This window comes from Bos indicus, chromosome 20 (genome assembly GCF_029378745.1).
Source record: "Bos indicus isolate NIAB-ARS_2022 breed Sahiwal x Tharparkar chromosome 20, NIAB-ARS_B.indTharparkar_mat_pri_1.0, whole genome shotgun sequence".
Classification (NCBI taxonomy): Eukaryota; Metazoa; Chordata; class Mammalia; order Artiodactyla; family Bovidae; genus Bos; species Bos indicus.
This window is the reverse complement of record NC_091779.1, coordinates 42,138,159-42,157,228: the sequence shown is the minus strand read 5'-3', so window position 1 is coordinate 42,157,228 and position 19,070 is coordinate 42,138,159. Positions and strand designations below refer to the sequence as shown.

Below are 19,070 nucleotides of genomic sequence, written 5' to 3'. Positions count from 1 at the left end.
TGTATCCATTGTGAACTTCATTAATTCTCTTTAAAATCAGGTTTAAATACCCTACAATAATTGAGTATCTATTTTTCAGACATCTGCTAGATGATGAAAAGAGATTTTATTAGGATAACATATATTGTTTATTATTATTCACTAGTAGTACTTTAAAACAAAATAATTGAAATAGAATCTTAGAATATAGTACACTATTTACAAGTTAGTAACAAATTTTTTTAAATGCATAATAATTCCACACATGTATGACTAGGTAAGACATTTACTTAAAATATATTTCTACTGAGCTGACATCTTAAAATCTCCTATCATGATGTACATTTTGAGAATGCAGCTGAAACGGGCAACTTTTTTGTTCCTAATAGCCTTCACATATCAACTTTCTTCTGAGTTTTCTCTTTAGGAATCCTCTATAAAACAGGGTGTATTATATATTTTCCTCTTACTTATGGCTATTCCAGAAGCTAGTGATAAATTTATAAAGAAGATAGCATTTCTCAAAGTCTACTCCTCCTCCATGAATTTCAGTGTTGAAGACTGTCCTTTTTTGGTTTCTAAAACACCTCTTGGTTTTCCTTGACTTCTCCAAACCCTCCTTTTTAAATATGTATCAAATTCTTACTCTGCTCTAGGCACTGTTCTAGTCCCTGTGGGTCTCTGTTCCTGTTCGTCCTTTAAGCAACTCAGTTCCTCACATTTTTCCCTCTTCTCCTCTTAGACAATTGACTAGAAAATCCAGATTGTCAGTCCAAATGTTTATCTTGAGCTTCCTGGACTTTCCTAAGGCACCTCAGCCTCAACATGTCAAAACTGACCTTCCCCAAATCCTCTTCTTCATGCCTATCATTTGTAATATCACCATCCAACCATTCTCCTAATTCAGCCAGTGATCTTTATTAAGCATGAGTTGGACAGTGACACTCCTCTGCATAAAATCCGTTGAAGATCTACATCAAGTTCAAATAAACTCCAACTCATTCCCATGGCCAGCCCATCCCTCTACAGTCCCAACTGTGAATCTCTTTCCAAGCCTATCTCCTAACTCCCTCTCCAGCCTCACTAACCTCAGCCACATTTACCATCTTTTGCTTTTTCAACAAAATGATTTTTAAAATAAAAATGAGTAATAGAAAAATAGCCAATAATCCTACTTATGCAAACATACATGTTAAAGTTCTAAAGATCTAAAAAGCTAAATCATAACAATTAGTATATAAACTTGATCCAAATTACATTAAAAAAAATTTGGTGATGATACTCAAAAATCATACAACTTGTCTAGTGGGTTCTATTAACACCTCAACTGTAAAGCAGTAATTTCTCAGAATATCTTCCTTAATGTTCAGTTCAGTTAAGTTCAGTCACTCAGTTGTGTCCGACTCTTTGCGATCCCATGGACTGCAGCACACCAGGCTTCCCTGTCCATCACCAACTCCTGGAGCTTGCTTAAATTCATGTCCATTGAGTTGGTGATGCCATCCAAGCATCTCATCCTCTGTCATCCCCTTTTCCTCCTGCCTTCAATCTTTCCCAGCATCAGGGTCTTTTCCAATGAGTCAGTTCTTTGCATCCAGTGGCCAAAGTATTGGAGTTTCAGCTTCAGCATCAGTCCTTCCAGTGAATATTCAGGATTGATTTCCTTTAGGATGGACTGGTTGGATCTCCTTGCATTCCAAGGGACTCTCAAGAGCCTTCTCCAACACCATAGTTCAAGCATCAGTGTTAAGTTACAGATTTTCAAATATGTGCTAAAGCTACAAAAAATTTCATGTAACCGATATTCCGGAATAGTTTTAGGATGTAAAAATAACAAATACAAAGAAAACCTTCCTAAATTCTACTCTGCATTTTCAGGTATTCTGTTGATCGACACACAGATATGGACAGAATATTCAACATCGATTCTGGAAATGGTTCAATCTTTACATCGAAACTTCTTGACCGAGAAACACTGCTGTGGCACAACATCACAGTGATAGCGACAGAGATCAGTGAGTCCACCCTTTTTCCTCTACCATCCCCAGTCCACAGAGAGCATCTCAGCAAGGGCTAGTGAAGCCTGGCTGGAACTCGTCACTGCGTATTGATGATCCTGCTCAATACATATTGAAGGAGAGAGCTCTGTAATGATTTGTACTAAATGTTTCTTCCAAACACCTGTTGGTTCAATCATAAATGCAAAGGCAACTGTGGAAGTTCTGTAATTTGGGAACAATAAAATGGGAATGCATCTCTCAGTCTAGGTACATGTTGGATTTGATTCCAAAATGCTTGTAAATCAGAGTGTCACACAAGCTGCTGAAAGAAATGGGCTCCCGGTTAGACACTGTATGTGTGTGTCAGTAGTGGGGGAGTGGGGATCAAGGATAACCTACAATGTAGGCATTGCTTAGAAATAGTTCTTTTAATTTCAGCAACATAACCAGTATTATTTTAGCAACATAATTATATGAGAAGAAAGAAAATGATGAATTTAGACAACAAATATTTGTCAACCTTCTGTCAGTTAGCTCTCTCTACGTGCATTTTTAAAAAGAATTGCTATATATAAGCTTTCATTGCACTTTATCAATTAATATATACCAACACAATATTTATTAATTAATATTTGTTTATCAAGGAGGACTTAGTATAGAAATCTTTTGGCTATTCACCTCTTAGCTTTCTGTAGAATGTCTGTTTCAAAATTGTTACAGAATTTTTTTTTTTTGAGTTGCTCAGTCGTGTCCGACTCTTTGCGACCCCATGGACTATACAGTCCATGGAATTCTCCAGGCCAGAATACTGGAGTGGGTAACCTTTCCCTTCTCCAGGGGATCTTCCCAACCCAGGAATCGAACCAGGATCTCCTGAATCGCAGTCGGATTCTTTACCAGCTGAGCTATCAGGGAAGCCCTGTTACATAAGAGATATCAATTTTTACTTTTCCATGGAACACCAAATGAGCAATACTAACCATCAAGTAATCCACAGAGTATTTAGAATGAATTTTATCACAGTCTCCATTAAATGTAAGGCAAAGAAAAACACTGCCAAAGGGATACTTCAAATAATTATACACAGTGAAACCTGTGTAATATATACACAATGTGTAGACTTAAGTAAATTAAAGAAAGAGGATTTTTAAGATAGCATTTAAATGTTTAAAAATAGACATCTAAGTTATAGCTCATTTTTTAGCTTTTGTTTTTAGAAGTTCAAATGATTTTAGCTCAGGTATCTAGTGTAAAATGGTCCATATCAAATGGTTTAATACAGTAATATTCTTTGTCAGTATAACTCATGCAATTTGAAGTGGCTGAAAGATATTGAGTAGAATAATAAGTAACCAATGTGGACAAAATGAAACATTGCTTTTGTGTAGTGGTAAGAATTTTTCATTATACATTTGTTAGGTAAGAATTTGATCTTCAGAATTTATGTGGAGGGACTACTGTGGATACAAAGGACAGAGCATACTTAAAGCGTTAAAATTACAAAATTATTTCCCAGTTAAAAAGGATCATTTTTATAACATCATGAAATTTTATTTTTTACTGAGGTAGTCATCTTAAGTGTGTTTTAAGCTTTGCACTTAAAAATTTGTTTTTAATGTTTGCTGTTTCTATGATATATTTGAAAATACTAGTGATAAAGGCCTTTTAAAACTCACCTTTGAAGCTCTGACTTTGGAAGAATAATGTGAGCAGTATTTTAGATGCAAAGGAACCTAAGAATCTTATTGTCCAAACTTTTTCAGTACCTTTTATGCTGAGTCAAGCTTGTATTAAACCAGCTCTCTCTCACTCCAGGCCAGTGTACTTGCCATTTCCTTGACCTCGAGAGCCAGAAACACTCACATGGCTTAACCCATCTCTTCATTCATGTCTCTATGCAAATGGCATCTCATCAGAGAAGCCAGTCCTCGTCATCCCACACAAAGCTGCATCTCCGTCTCTCTCCGGTCCCTTTTACCTGTTTAATTTCTCCATAGCATTTGCCATCTGGCACATTATATATTTATGTGTTTACAGTTTGCCTTCCTCCTTTAGAACAAAGCTCCAGGAAGCAGGATCTTTGTTATAGTCCCAGTGTGTCCCAGCACCCCAAATAGTGGCTGGCACAAGCTAGTACTAGATGCTCACTAAATATTTATGATGAGAACAAACAAATAGACATATGAGTGAATGAATGAAAAGACCTGAGGTGAGAGACTCCAGCCCCTGATTCTTAGAACAGGAACCTATCTTCCATACTTCCCAGGAGATTATCAGAGATGACAGCAAAAACACTCCATTTACTGCAGGTCTTCAAACACTGATTAGGCTCTTTCATTATATGAGATGAACAGCCTCAGTTTTGTGGTCAGACAGACCCAAGTTTGAATCTAGGATCCACTCTTTATTATTAATTTCTCTGTGAATGTGAACAAATTACCTAACTCCTCCATGCCTCATCTATAATATAATGAGTTTCCTCATCTATAATATGGGGGCAATAATTATATCTATCTCAGAAGTTTATAAGGATTAAATAAAATAATATAACAAAGTGTTTAGCACAATGTCTAGCTCTCAAACTAAAAAACTAAGACCATTCACAATCATTATTATCCCATTCCTTTTTCCTTCTGTCCACAGAAAAGCCTACTTCCCTCGCTTCCTTTAAAATCTGCCTCTAAAATTCCTTTTCTGGATAGCTCTTCTTTATTTTCTGTTAATCTGGGATTTATTATATGATTGCACTGTATGGGCTTCCCTGGTAGCCCAAGAATCTGCCTGCAATGTAGGAGAATCCGGTTCGATTCCTGGGTCAGGAAGATCCCCTGAAGAAGGGATAGGCTACCCACTGCAGTATTTTGGGGCTTCCCTGAGGGCTCAGATGGTAAAGAATCCACCTGCAATGTGGGAGATCTGGGTTCAGTCCCTGGGTTGGGAAGATCCCCTGGAGGAACGCATGGTAACCCACTCCAATACTCTTGCCTGGAGAATCCCCTTGGACAGAGGAGCCTGGTGGGCTCCAGTCCATGGGGTCACAGAAAGTCATATACAACCAAGTGACTAAGCACAGCACAGCACTGACTGTACATAAAGGTAGCTTTGTCCCCTATATATTTCCTTCAGGTGTATCCTGGTCCAGAAGTACCAAAGAATCGAATTCTACTTTTTTGTGACTCTGATGATACATAATGCCCTGTGGTACTCACAGGAGCCTTGGGGAAACTATGTATGAATGAGAAAGGAGTGAGTAACCATCATCTAAATGGGATCACCCATCAACATATAAATGCCTGTTCCTTTCTTTTGGGCATTTTGCAGATAATCCAAAGCAGAGCAGCCGAGTACCTCTATATATTAAAGTCCTAGATGTCAATGACAACCCCCCAGAATTTGCTGAATTCTATGAAACCTTTGTCTGTGAAAAAGCAAAAGCAGATCAGGTGAGTTTCATAAGAAAGCAAATTAATTAACTCAGACAAATTTAGATCTTCTAATAATTCAGATGATACACAGAGCTGAAGGCAAGTTTTGAATTATCTATGAAATAAATGCCAAAAAAATTAATACTATAAATAAGAACCATGATGAATGTTTAACTTGCATAAGAAAACAAACAGTTTTTAAAAACAGGAAGTTCGTTAGTCTCACAGACTGATGCTAATCCCAAATTAGTCTTAAGTTTTCATGAAAATATATCAGTCATTGCATTATTGGAAAAATCTTTATTGGTGAGCAGATACTTTAATTACAATATATACTGAAAAGTACTAGCTAGAACATATTTTACAATTGCCTATAATTCATAGTTTCATTTATTTACATTGCCCATCTGTACAAGTAATACAAATTCATGAATGTTTTACTGTTTTACACATTTGTCCCCACCTGAAATCAGTCTTTTCTGCCAGTGATATAAAAATTATGTTAGTTTGTCAAAATAGAAGTGCACTGTTAAAATACATGTTAAAATGGGACTCTGAAGTTGTGGGTTTTATATTCAAACTAGCTCTTTAGCAAGTCGATTGCTTATGTATATGCCAAGCTTGCATTTCTAAGCAAGCTGTCCAAAGAGTGCCTCCCTTTACTTAAGTTGCAATGTTGTCATAAACCGCTGTGATATTTTAAGCTTGTTATCACTGTAGGGCTATGTTTCTCAACCCAGGTGATTTTGCCCCACACCCCCACCCCGCCCCTCCCACCCCCGCCAGGGACATTTGGCAATATCTGGGGACATTTCTGGTTGTCACAAGGAAGAGGGTACTACTGGTTTCAACAGATGAATTTAGATTTGCTGCAATAAATACTGTTGTAGGGCTGTCCCTTGCTCTATTTCCAGCCAATCAGTTCTCTGCCTAGGGTGGATTCATTGTAAGTTTTCTAGAGGCTATCATTGTAAAATTAAAATTAGATATCATTGAGTTAAGCAATTTACTGCAAAGCTGTAAGAAACTCTTTTGAGTTAGTAAAACTTGATAACAGCTTTATGGTTTTGATTTTAGTTGATTCAGACCCTACGCGCCATTGACAAGGATGACCCTTACAGCGGGCACCAATTCTCGTTCTCTTTGGCCCCCGAAGCAGCCAGTGGCTCAAACTTTACCATTCAAGACAACAAAGGTAAATGAGCCCAAGCTGCCTGTCTGTCTATATATTTATGTCTGTATCTATATCTATCTAGTCTCATCAGAATTGATCCCATATATAACATGATTTCTGCTTCCATTCACCGCTTTGCTTTCCGGTTCCAGACAACACAGCGGGAATCTTTACTCGGAAAAATGGCTATAACAGACACGAGATGAGCACCTATCTCCTGCCTGTGGTCATATCAGACAACGACTACCCAGTCCAAAGCAGCACTGGGACAGTGACTGTCCGGGTCTGTGCATGTGACCACCAAGGGAACATGCAGTCCTGCCATGCGGAGGCCCTCGTCCACCCCACGGGACTGAGCACGGGGGCTCTGATTGCCATCCTTCTGTGCATCGTGACCCTACTAGGTAAACTGCTTCTCCCTGCATCCTATCTCCCCATGCTGAGGGGCACACACTGTTACTGTGGCTCTCTAGATTTATCCGCCTCCCCCATTAAGGCATACAGCCTGATCTAGGTGAGTAGAGTTATGTGCTGGGAATCTTATGTGTGTTCACCCATGAACTAGTTTTTGCTTGAAAAATGGCTTTGGAGAATGAACAGTTGTGAAACTTGCCCATGTCTTCCCCCACTGAGGGAGTCGTTCCACCAAAAGAATCTCTTGTCTATCAGGCTGGGAATGAGTTGCAGGGGGATTTGAGGGCAATATAAATACACCCTTTCCATTTCATTTGTTATTTAATATGTAACCTGGCGAACATTCAGTTTTCAAAGAACAAAAGTTGTTGGGTGTGGAGTATATATGATGAAGGCCATTTCCATCAAGGTAAAGTTTAAAGATCAATGAGAAACTAGAAAGAGAAATGCAATGACTTTTTTTCTCTCATACAGGAAAATAAATAGTGGTGAATTTTCTTGAACTCAGCAAACTTGCTTGGATCCACCCACTTGAATAACTACCTTCTTAGCATTGCTCTCTGATTACCACATACACAATGTCTATTATTTCTCAGACTCTCAAAAAATAACTTCTGTGACTAAGGAAATAAATCTGGGATCTAAAAGAAATGAATGTAATCAAACGTCTAACAGTGATTTGACGGAAAAATTTTTATCCCCAACCAACTAATTAAGCACACAAGTTGAGCTCGGAATGCTCAAAAGTCCCTTGATTGTTATGAAATAAGAGATCAAATATTAGCTAATGCACCCCTTCAAAAAATAAAAGTTAAAATTTGTAAAACTTGCCTACACCATGGAGGGGAAAGTAAGTCAGAGTTAACCTGGATTTCACAGAGGCAGACCAGGGAGTCATTTTTTTTTAATGGCAATGTAATGACTTTGAGAAGAGGAAAGGAAGACTTCCATTTCTCCAAGAAGAGAACGCCTAGGGATCCCTGCTCAAGAGTTTCATATCCCAGGTTGACTCTGCTAATTATCACAGAGCCTTGAAACCTGGCTACAGAACTGTGATTCTCTTCATCAACTAAGAGTTGGAGGAAGTATTTTAAGATATGAGGATAAATAAAAACTGACAGTTTGCAAAGACAAAACAGTGTTCTAATGGTGTGAGTCTGTAAATGTTGTTTTCCAAGAGAAAGATATGAATATTCTTTTTTGGTTTAAAAAAAAGAGGTTTTTAAATTTATTTATTTTTATTTTGTATTGGGGTATAACTGATTAACAATGTTGTGATAGTTTTAGGGGAACAGCAAAGGGATTGAGCTCTACACATACCCATTCTCCCTCAAAATCCCCTCCCATTCAGGCTGCCACATAACATTGAGCACAGTTCCCTGTGTTACACAGTTCCTTGTTGGTTATCCATTTTAAATGTACCAGTGTGTACACGTCGATCCCAAACTCCCTAACTATCCCTTCCCCCCACCATCCCCCCTGGTAAAAGAGGGTATTTTTAGAAGGGCTAAGCCTGGAGGCTGTATCATATAGAATTCCATGGATCCCTGGTCTATGGAGAAAGAGCTGGTCTTCATCTCATAGAGGTCACACTTCCCTTCTCTCATCATCTACCCACTTTCTCCACCCTCTTATTTTCCTTCTAACCAGCTCCCTATGACCTCTTTTTTCATCTCCTTCCTCCAATGAATTTGCCGTCTCCTCATTACTCCTAATTTGCCTCCGTGTTTCCCACATCTTGTCTAGTCTCTTTGTAATTCTGTACCTAATTAAAAAGGAGAAAATGGGATCTAACCTTTATTAGACTCACATCATAGGCTAGACACTGGACAGGAGGGTTTACAAATGTTTTTCTCACTTAATCCTCAGAACCATCTGGTCTATATTTATCTGCATCTTACATATGAAAGCTGAGGTTCCAGGATGTGAAGCTAAGTCACACAGCTAACAGGTGACAGAACCAAGTTCCAAACCCAGGTTTTTGCCCCCCAAGCCCTGGTGCTTCCACACTGTACCCTACTTTCTTTACAAGCTTATAGAATGCAGTGCAACTTCCACACTGAAAGAGAGCTTGAACTAAATATGAGGTGACTGAACAAATCTGGGAGCCTGTAAGAGGAAGAAAGTGGCATTGACATAGGAGGAAATCTGCCATCAAGAAAGTGGATCATGTGGCATCTGTTGTTTTTGTCAATAAAGCAACAGTAAAAACAACTACATCTTGTGCCTCTTTGGTGCTTTCGAGTTGGCATAACTTTCGCATTGGGCACTGTGTTATTGCTTCTCTTTTACAGAGAAAGAAACTGACTTAGAAAGGTCAGATTGTTTAACTGAATCTAGATCTGCTCATCTCAGATACCTTGCTACCTTCTTGTTTTATGATGGGATTTGAACACAAATTGGTCCAAGTACTCCAGCCCCAAAATTTCACTGCGGTCCTCTGACCTCAAGGGGGTAGAGAAAAGGAAAGGGTCAGTTACTGGGAAGACAGCATATTAGTTTCTCAGAGTGTTTTTATTCCAAGTGCTTAGAAGTCATACCTTCAGTTTATAAAAGTTAGCTTTGAAAAAAAGACCTTCCTTTTAGATGATTATGCTCTCAAGAAATTCTGTTAGATGTGCCTTGGGCCAGGAAGAAAAGACAGGCAATTGTAGCAGTAGGAGAATTAGGCAGTGCACAAATGCCTTTGAATTACTGAACATGCCCTCTGTCTTCTCGACAATTGCACTTTCAGGTGTGCGTAGGACTAAAAGACAAGATACAGGCAACTTAAGCTAGGGAAGAATTAGGAAGTGATAAATGCCTGCTATCTTGCCTGAAATGGTGGAATGAACCTCTGTCTGTCAGAATTTATTTCCCTGAGAGACAGTTAGCTTGATTCTATTCTCTATTCTAAAGAATGGCCTTACTTACAGCCCTCTGTTTTGCAAATCTGTGTCACACTGGAAACTAGCATAAAAGGTAGATTAAGGGACTTCCCCTTAGCTCAGTTGGTAAAGAATCCGCCTGCAATGCAGGAAATCCCGATTCAATTCCTGCATTGGGAAGATCCACTGGAGAAGGGATAGGCTACCCACTCCAGTATTCTTGGGCTTCCCTTGTAGCTCAGCTGGTAAAGAATCCACCTGCAATGCAGGAGACCTGGGTTCAGTCCCTGGGTTGGGAAGATTCTCTGGAGAAGGAAAAAGGCTGCCCACTCCAGTATTCTGGACTGGAGAATTCCATGGACTGTATGGTCCATGGGGTCACAAAGAGTTGGACATGACTGAGCCACTTTTACAGATCTCCTTTGACACAAGGGACTTCCTTGGTGGCCCAGTGGCTAAGACTCCACGTTCCCAATACAGGGGACCCAGGTTCAATCCCTTGTCAGGGAAGTAGACCCCACATGCCTCAACTAAGAGTTTGCAAGCCACAAGTAAAGACACCGCAACTAAAGATACCATATGCCGCAACGAAGACTGAAGATCCCACATGCTGCAACTAAGGCTTGGCATAACCAAATAAAACTTTTTTTACAAAAAGGTAGATTAAGAGCATCTTTCCACCCAAAACCCTGCAATTTTCCAACCACTTGGACCCCCAGGGTAAAGTGAAGGCATATGGAGCATCCACAGCCCCACCTGACGTGGCCCTTCCTACTCCTCTCTCCCCACCAACCCCACACCTCACACACTCCAAACACACCCTACTCCATGGCCTTGTTCCTAGCTCTGTCCTCTCCTCCAGACAGCACCCTGGATAACTCCTCATCTATTTGCTCAAATGTTACTTCCTTAATGATGCACTCTCCCCCCCAAAACACAAAGAAATATATGCAGCCCCTCAAACATATACAGAAGTCCCTCCCATCCTCCTTACTCTGCCTTACGTTTTCTTATTTATATTGCACTTATCATCTTCTAATAATTTCCTTATTTATTATACACATTGTTTTTTTCTGTCTCCATCCATCCACCACTACCCCCACTACCACCACCTCTGCCTACCTTATTCAGACAAGACTCTTGATCAATTTTTTTCATTAATACTGCCTAGAACTCCACCTGGCACAGAGTTGGCAATAAATAAATACTTGTTGAATAAACAAAAAATACGTACCATGAATGAAAGGAATACATGAGGCACCAGGATACTCTCTGGCAGCAAAAGAGAATGTTTACATTTATACAACCACATGCTTGAAAACAGCAGAACTGCATATCCTTGTGAAATAGTCTATAATCCAAACATGCTTCAAAGCATGGTAATTAAGTGTACAAGCCTTTTAGTCTGCCTGACCTGGATTTCAATTATTTGCACACATCACATCTCTAAACCACAATTTCCTTATGTAAAATGGAGTTATAATGGTGGTACCTACTTTGTCAAGCTCATTATGATAATTCAATTAGATTCTGTATGTAAAGCACTTAGCACAGTGCTTGGCACATAGAACTGTCCCAACAGGTAACCAATTATTAATACCATTAACATCTGAAATATTAAATATATAGACACCTGGGTGTGCATATATCCATTATTATATAGGTAGAGATGCACCTCTACCAAAGGCCATTATTCTGTAATTGTTATTGTGATAATTCAATTTTCATGGCGCATAAAAACTGGACCATGTTATGGATGAAGGAGTAAAGAGATATTACTGGTACTAATCTCCCCTGGACAAACCCAGCTTAACAATGCATTTTCTGCCCCAGGTGACTGTTTTCTCTCTAAGCTGTCTCTATGTTTTTACTTTCTCATCCATATGTTCATTCGTAGATGTGTCTCTTTACAGGTAGCCAGCTGTGTTCTTCCCAACCAGCTGTGAAGAAACATCAGGAGCTATTTAAATACAGTTCTTGCTTTGCCTCTAATTTGAATTAGGAAAAATCAAAAGAACAAACATTCTGGTCAACAAACTTACAGAACATGAAACTCTGAAAGATTTTCTGTTTTAAGTTCCCACAGAAATATGTTTGTTTTGTTTAGCCTAAGCACAAATAATCTGGCACGCATACTATTACCTTTTCCCTTCAAACTGGCTGATCTTGAAGTCCAAAATGGCTTTCTGAATTGTATCTGGGTCTCTCCAGGTATTATCTGTACTTATACGTAAGAAAGGTATGCAAACATTCACATCTCTACTTTGGGCTTTAAACTAACTTTACACTTTTCTCGGGGAAAAAAAGAAAAAAGAAGACATCAGTGCCAAAGTTATTTTAGAAGTGGAGTTATGCAAACCCTTCAACACATCCCCGAAGGTGCCAGCCTTGTGCTTATAAGCAGTTTCAGAGCATTTCAGGTGTTCAGCATAATTTTCACTCTTTTTGCAGTACTCTCACTGTGGTTGAGCTTTTTTATTAGTATTTTTTTCCCCTTATCTTGAAACTAGTCTGCCATTTCAAAGCAAAAAGGAACTACTGACAAAACATGAAGGTGTTTTATCCTCTAGTTAAATTCTTAAAAACTTTCTCTCAAATATTATATAGTTACTCCATTGAGGGAGTGGGCGAGGGCCCTGATTTGATCAGGTGCGGAGGCAAGTGCAACCTTAAACAAGAATAGTTTCTTGGAGAACTTTGAAAACTTCACTTTGTGTTTCTTCCTGATGTTAATTGGGCGGCAAATTAACTTTCCCTTCCCTTGCTGTTTTGTTTCTGCTTCCAGTAACAGTGGTGTTGTTCGCAGCTCTCAGGCGGCAGCGGAAAAAAGAACCTTTGATCATTTCCAAAGAGGACATCAGAGACAACATTGTCAGTTACAACGACGAAGGAGGAGGAGAGGAGGACACCCAGGCCTTTGATATCGGCACCCTGAGAAATCCCGAAGCCATAGAGGACAGCAAATTGCGCAGGGACATTGTGCCCGAAGCCCTTTTCCTACCCCGACGGACTCCAGCAGCCCGTGATAACACCGACGTCCGAGATTTCATTAACCAAAGGTTAAAGGAGAATGACACGGACCCCACCGCCCCGCCCTACGACTCCCTGGCCACCTACGCCTACGAGGGCGCCGGCTCGGTGGCCGATTCGCTCAGCTCGCTGGAGTCCGTGACCACGGATGGGGACCAAGACTACGATTACCTTAGTGACTGGGGGCCTCGGTTCAAAAAGCTCGCGGATATGTACGGAGGGGTGGACAGTGACAAGGACTCCTAATATGATATGTTGCCTTTTTTTTTCATTTTTCAATACGACACTGAAAGATGTGAAGTGGCTATTTCTTTCTATTTATCCACTGCTCCGTGAAGGGTCCTCTGTTCTATCCGTTCCAAAAGTAAATGGCTGCAGTCCGTGTGGATCCAATGTTAGAGACTTTTTTCTAGTACACTTTTATGAGCTTCTGAGAGGCAAATGTTTATTTTTTAGTGCATCCTGTTAACCATGTCTGCCCAACAGGCGCTGGGCTGCAGAAGAGGATGGGTCGTCATCTTTTCCCCTGTACTCTTAGGGCAAGTCAAACACAGCTCAATTCCACTGGCCTGGTCTCTTACTACACTGCATTGCATTGACTCGAGGTCAGCTGACTGCTCTGTACATTTCACATGCTAATGGGATAAGGGATTGTGCTTTAATGATAAAAATACAGTTTTAGTAGAAGAAATGAGGGAGGAACCATTGTTCCTGGTGTATCAGCTCACAAGGAGATGATGAACTATATATGGGTGTGTGTTTCTGTCACAAAGAATTTAAAATGATATTTGCCCATCCTGTTTGTCCTTCATAATCTTTTTCCGGCACCAATGATTATTCAAAACATCAGATCCACCAGTGTTTTGAGATTCTCCTTCCTCTTTAGGAAATGATGCCAATTAAATGGTAATGTTCAAAAAGAACAACCAAAAAAAAAAATCTTAATACGACCTCATTCCTTGCCCCTGGTTCATAAGACATGCAAAAGTTTGCTGTTGCATCATATAAAGGGAAAGGAAAAATAGCTAATAGATGTTAACGAAGGAAATATTTAGCGTATTTTAAAGTTTGGTTTACCAAATGTGTCATGGATCACTTGGAATTATTTCAGCCATCAGTAGGCTAATTACAAATAAGTCTAATCATTTAAAAAGTTCTTGAAGGAACTTTTCTGAGACAAAGTTTAACTCCTTGTCTGTAGTTGTCAGTATTATTCTAATATACTTGAAAGTAGCAGTGTGACGTACAATAACTCATATGCTTCAGATACTTCTTACACAATTAAGTTGCATTAGTAAAAGTAGATTAAATAAAACTCAGATCCCTCTCTCAGAGTTAAATGGGGAGGTAAGAGCCAGTCACACTTGAACTTGACACCCTGTCCTTCACATTTGAAAATATCCATATATTTATATAATGTGATATAGATGAATATTGAAATCATGGTGAAAACCTACATATGTTTGGAAGACGCTCTCAAAAGGAAAACTTGGATTCCCTACAACAAGGGTGTTTAAGATTGTAATTAAAATGATAGTTGACTTTCAAAAGCATTAAAATTTTTCATTGTTTTTAGCTTTGTTTCCATGGCAACACTGCCATCCTTGTCTTTGAACTAATGATAAAGTAATGGTCTCAAACTACAAACAGAAAAGTAATGTACAATCCATCGAATCCATTATTTCTCTAATTATGCAATTAGCGCCATAGTTATTATCCAGAGGACCCAACTGAACTGAACTAATCCTTTTGGCAGGTTTAAATCATTTATTTCATACGCTGTTCTAATGATTTTTGTCATTAGAATCTTACATTGTGCAGTCATCAGAAATTTCCAAAGTACTGTAATGAAAACATCGTTTTGAAAACTTAAAAAAAAAACAAAAACAGGTTCTATATGTATATAATATGTACTTAAGAATATGCTGACTTCCATTAGTAGTCTTAGGGATTTATTTTCAGTTAATGTTAATTTTCTGCAGGTAATCTTAGTGTCATTTCCATTTGGGGATAATGTCATATCAACACATATTTTCTATTTGGAAACACACTGTTGTTTTGTTAAGTTTTAAATAGATGTATTACCCAGGAAGTAAAGACAGCATCTTTAAGAGACATATAGTCTTTGGGGGCTACCCAATTAGAGTGAAAAATTGTTACAACCGTATTATTCCTTGTGTTTCCTGAATGGATGGACTTCCCTGTATACTAACAAGTATTTTATGCTTGGACCGTTTCTTGCTTACAAGGTTCTCTTTTCTAGTTCTTCATACACACACAGACACACACACACAGAGAAGAATGCAAACAAAATACTACAGGAAGGCTTCACTGTAAAGAATCAGTATATATCATAGTCACAGGTAAGTGTTGAAAAAAGATAGCTTAGTAAAGTTAATTAATAAAAACTAGTTACTTATAGCAATAGAACAGCACCTTAATCACACAACTTACTGTAAAAAGAGCTCTCTATCCTCATGTTTCATGTTATGTAATAAATTATATCAAGAGAGATAGTCCTGTAAAAAGAAAAATATCATCAGAAGTCTTCCTTTTGAACTTTCGGCAGTAATTGGAATGTCTGCGGGTTGATGCCAGCAACTTCAAAGTTTAGGGGTAAAATTTACATTCTCCTCATATAAGTGAAAGTAAGAAGTTCTGTAGTGGGATTTCTGAGGTGTGATTGGAAGGTATCTTCTACAGTTATACCAAGAACAGGTTAAAATGACTAAATATTTAAATAACTACTAAATCTCTTACCACAAAACCTGATGATGAGGTGAATCTCTAAGAAAGAGAATAAATTGAGACTGGAGCTGAATATTTTGCATTAGGGTCCTATAAATGTCAAGGTTGAATGATGTTTTCCTAAAATGAAGGCTGTCTGACATCATGGAAACAAAAAAGAGCCATAGTTTCATCATTCTGTGCTGGTTGCACTTCCTTCCCCTAAGCTATCAGGTCGAGGACCCGGGTCAGACATGAATGATTTCTGGAGAAAGCATTAGTTTTCAATTCAATTTTCACATTGTCTCTGTCCTGGTATTAGCTGTTTGCCATGAAAAAGAGGGAAGGAGATTGGAAAGAGGTAAAGTTTTAATATTTGCTTTAATCACAAAGAACCTAAAGTTCATTAAATATAGGAAGATTGCTTTTGTGGGTTGTTTCAAGGACTTTGAGGCCCTTCTCACATTATTTTTCACCCTCTGATTCAAAAGGGAAAGTTTCTTCAAATCACTGAGATATTCCCTAGAATAAGCTGGAATTTTAAAAACATTAATCTATTGTGCATAAATTTAAAGCCCCTCCACTTCATGGCATGTTCTTCCGAAAGACCTGGAAAATTTTCATTCCCAAATAAAAAACTGAATCAAAAAATGAAAAGGAGAATTGAAAATGGTTCCGCAGAGCCATGAGAGAGGGGATCTGGACCCAGAAAATATATGTTTTTGTAAGAACTTTCTTAGCTTTACAGTTTAGACGCATAAAGGTTTGGATACAAATTTGGATACAAATTGACTCCATTTTCAGATGGAATAAAATCTGCTGATTCAATTCTCTGTATAAAAATTTTGGTTTGATAATTCATTTTCAGCTCCCAAAAAGTTGTACAAGAGCGCTTATAAGTTGAATCTCTACCTTTGAAGCAGCCAAATTTTACAGATCCAAATTAACTTTAGAATGCTTTCATTACTTTCACTTTAGGTAATTTTTAAATTTAGATAGTTAAGTAATACATAGATTTGAGATATTTGATTTGCTGAGCAATACCTTTTATCAAATGCTTTGCCTTGAAATGATTATTTCATTGGCAATAATCATGTATAAACTACGAATTGGGCATTCCTCAATTTTATACACTTGAGGACCATTTTTTTTAAAAGTATGCAGTTTGAAAGGAAAGAGAAAGCTAATTCCTGAGCCCAAACTAAATGTTTAAAGCAGGTACAACTAAACTCATTTTCCTCAGGAACTGAACTAACCAACAAATTATTTTGTCATAGTCACTAGTGTTGAAGCAGTGTAATTACTTTGGAAAAACACTAGAAAGTCATGATCTCCACTATTTTGAAAGGTATCCTCTGAAAAGAATCATTTTAGTGTAATTTTATTCTTTTTTTGTTTTTATATAGACGAAATCTTTTTAAATTATTACAGGAGATTAAAACTCTAAGCTGTCTACTGTGTTTACATTAACACTACAAACAAGACTCCTTTATCAGACTATAAGAGTGGAAAGATTAAGAGTTAGTGTGTGGGTCTTCCAGAAAATGAACTATTTCCTAAGGTCTGACTAGCAGCTTTCTTTTGTAGAGGATACAAAATTACAATATGGTCTCCCTAAAAGTTCAATGATTCTTATGGTTGCAGCATTTTTAATATCCCTTTGGCATCTTTATGGAACAATTTTCTAAAGGGATAATTCTCTACTAAAAAATATTAGACCCTGACCATATTTAACACGCAGAGAAATGCCTTGGACTCGCACACTTGTTAAAAGTTAATAAAGAAATAGTTCATTTTTAAAGCCAGGAGTTTATGGTCTCTGCATCGTCAATTTAATTTAAGCATTGCTGAGACAATCTTTAATCTCCTCCCCATTTGGTAATACCTTATTTATGATGCATTTTCAGTTTTTAATTTGGGGGAAACGTTTGCCCAACAGAGCCAGCAGATGAAAGTGCCGAAAGGAGGTCAAATGGAAACAAAGCCTATTACCCACTGTATTTCAGACAGGACCAGGCACTTAGCCGAAGAGCCACTGGGTTATTAGATTAATTTCAAAAGAGCTTTTACAAGTTGCTTAATTCCATTTTTTTAAAAACCCATGGACCACAAACTCAAATTTCTCTTCAAATGGGGTTAATTTGACAAATGAGGCATGGACCCAGCGTTGTGGAAAAAGCATTCCACTATAATGAGATCTTGGTCTTTCTTGCAAGACTACACTATTTATGTAAATATGTCTAGAGGCACCTACTATAAGCTTTTAGTTTTCTATGATCTATTAGTTTAGTGTTTATTAAGGAATCCATATGTATAGAATTACTAGGCTTTCAGGAGGAATGCTGTGTAGCAAACGTAAAAATGATCTGTTCGGGAGAAACATAGGAGCGCTTTCAAACCACTGTACTATTCTGTGATTATTTTCCTTGCTTTGAAAGTAAACTGCGTAAGAATAGGATTTATAATAAATGCTACGGGCGTCTTCAGTAGTATCAAGCTAAGGCAATTTGGCAGTCTCCTACCGTGATGTGTGATTTAAAATCCCCCAAATAAAAGCTTTTTGGTATTGATTGTTTTTAATTAAAAATACTCCCAAGTATAAATTGAAGCTGATGCCACCCTCGAAGATTTACCGCCTGGAGTCCTCAGTTCATATGGTTTTCTCGGTGTCGCTCGTGTCTCTGGCAACGAGAACACCTAGTGGAAACAATCGCTGCTCAGCTTTCATCCACATTTCCAGCTTGGGAGATCTTTCATAACTTCACAGATTACATGAGAAACTTTTCTGTATTAGAAGAATGGGGTTGAGACAATTACCTTTTTAGCTCAGTGTGGCGGGACCATTCGTTGTAGTCAAATGGCAGATACACGCTCCTTGAAACGGCTTCTTTTATTTTTCCTTTATTTTCTTGGAAGTATACATTTAAAAAGAATGCAATTTAAAAAGTGATTTCTCACAAAGAGTAAATATGCCTTTTGCAAATCAATTTTTGTAACAAGTTATTTATATGATATTACTTAATAAACTGGTTTTTTTTTCTAACTTGTTTTTTTTTTTTCAATTCTCTCAAACTATTGTTTGTAATCAGAGATCTTTTAAATGTACATACTGATACACACTTTATCCTTCCAAATCTGCTGTTTTAACCTCTGAAAGAGCTAACTAAAACCAACTTACTGTATGATAATTCGCTTGTAAACAATAGCTTCTCCCAATCAGCGACATGTATCATTGGCACAGTCCTGCAGACTTCTTACTGCTGGGACATCAAGAATTCTACTATTACTTATAAAATTACTGTATTACAAAGAAACTCGTTCACCTTCATGGAAATTGCTTTAGATTAAAAAAGACAGTTCTATACTTTTGCCCATCCCATATCTCCATCCTTTATTTCACTCACATAAAAACGATTGTATACAGATTTCTGATTTTAAAAAGAAACAGCAAGAG

General features: G+C 38.0%; 1 protein-coding gene across 4 annotated transcripts in view; it reads left to right on the top strand.

The window, feature by feature from the left end:
* CDH6 (cadherin 6) overlaps positions 1 to 18,659 on the top strand; it is a 150,478-nt gene extending 131,819 nt beyond the window's left edge. For 3 of the 4 annotated variants that reach the window (XM_019983097.2, XM_070774806.1, XM_070774807.1), the window contains 5 exons: positions 1,858 to 1,994; positions 5,301 to 5,422; positions 6,482 to 6,599; positions 6,731 to 6,982; positions 12,645 to 18,659. In XM_019983097.2, the coding sequence (XP_019838656.1) occupies positions 1,858 to 1,994; positions 5,301 to 5,422; positions 6,482 to 6,599; positions 6,731 to 6,982; positions 12,645 to 13,135 (1,120 nt within the window). In that variant the 3' untranslated portion in view covers positions 13,136 to 18,659. Of the gene's footprint in view, positions 1 to 1,857; positions 1,995 to 5,300; positions 5,423 to 6,481; positions 6,600 to 6,730; positions 6,983 to 7,466; positions 8,120 to 12,644 lie in introns of those variants that run through there. The other variant, XM_070774808.1, reaches the window with a different exon arrangement.
* The last annotated feature ends 411 nt before the right edge of the window (positions 18,660 to 19,070 follow it).